This window comes from Aplysia californica, unplaced genomic scaffold (assembly GCF_000002075.1).
Source record: "Aplysia californica isolate F4 #8 unplaced genomic scaffold, AplCal3.0 scaffold00212, whole genome shotgun sequence".
Classification (NCBI taxonomy): domain Eukaryota; kingdom Metazoa; phylum Mollusca; class Gastropoda; order Aplysiida; family Aplysiidae; genus Aplysia; species Aplysia californica.
This window is the reverse complement of record NW_004797482.1, coordinates 952,015-953,245: the sequence shown is the minus strand read 5'-3', so window position 1 is coordinate 953,245 and position 1,231 is coordinate 952,015. Positions and strand designations below refer to the sequence as shown.

At 38.7% G+C, this 1,231-nt stretch overlaps 1 protein-coding gene across 1 annotated transcript in view; it reads left to right on the top strand.

The window, feature by feature from the left end:
- Window positions 1-235: 235 nt before the first annotated feature.
- The window catches only part of LOC106011913, a gene marked incomplete in the record, with an annotated part of 31,675 nt that continues 30,679 nt past the window's right edge, over window positions 236-1,231 (top strand). The window contains 1 exon segment of the mRNA XM_013083128.2: window positions 236-662. Within this exon segment, the coding sequence (XP_012938582.1) occupies window positions 621-662 (42 nt within the window).

The following is a 1,231-nucleotide window of genomic DNA, read 5'->3' as shown; positions in this document are numbered from 1 at the left end:
CCCTACCCCACAATTCTTCATAAAGGAGACACGTGTATAGGGTAGGGATTCCGATAACGAATCTCGATGTTGGGAGAACAGTCACTTTATTACCTCGCTTTTTCTATAAGAATCTTTGCTTGAATTTGTTGTTGATATACGTCGGCTCGTGTAATCAGTTAAGCAGGGACAAGTATGACTCTATGAAATATGATATTATAAATATCTGAGAAAAAAAACAAAAAAACATTTTTTTATCTGTGCTAGTGGTGACATCTGTGGAATTACGAGTGATGCCCTAGGACGCCAATAATAAACGTTCTAAAAGATACAGCCTTTGTTTCTTGTCAGGATATCATTTTCACAGGAAAAAACAGAAATGGAATCTTATCAGTCTCCAGAGTCTTAGTCATAATTCGATAAGTTTTATTGATCTTTTAAATTATTTTTGTGCTTTGATATCTGAACTTCATTGATCTCTCTGATGACTTTGTCAACTTCTTGGAAAGAACACAAAGACATAATGAAGTGTTTCTCTCTTTGCCTGAACGATCAGAGATTTTTGTTCTCGGAGATTTGACAGAAGAGTGTCATTAGTTTTGATTTCACGTGAACGTGAGCTCTCTCGTGACATAGACGACATGACGGACGGCAAGGAAAATCTCCTTATCAGCGGCTGTGGGTGAGTATGAAGTGTTCTTTTTTAGAACAGATGTGGGCGAGGGGGGTGTTATACGCCCCTCTCAACACAATGTATATCTTCCTCTCTAACGATAACATTACTTAAACGCAATCCCTCATCACCAATCATCACCACTATTATTTCTAACATCATCACCGCTCTCAGATCAATGACTTACATCTGTAATCCTGGAATTTCTATCTGCTATTACAGTTAATTGATATACTAAGTATGCAGGTAATACACTATTGGACACTATCATATACACATTTTTCTACAAATCAGATGGCGTCAATCTCATAGAAATGGGCAAGGGGAAGAACAAATGATAAAAAACCCCACAATGTAAGTCATTTAGGAGGCCGGCTTCAGCTGTCTGTGAGGGCCAACACTGGTTTTGAGTGTTACAAAGTACCTGCACAAAGACCGAAATGCTCCATGAAAATTCTCCCCACATGCCACACAATAACCGAACTCAGGTCTTCTGTGCGCGATGGTGAAGCGCCTAACCGATATATCACAGACGCTGGTGAATACATTTTAAATTCAACGAAAAATGCATGAGACCAT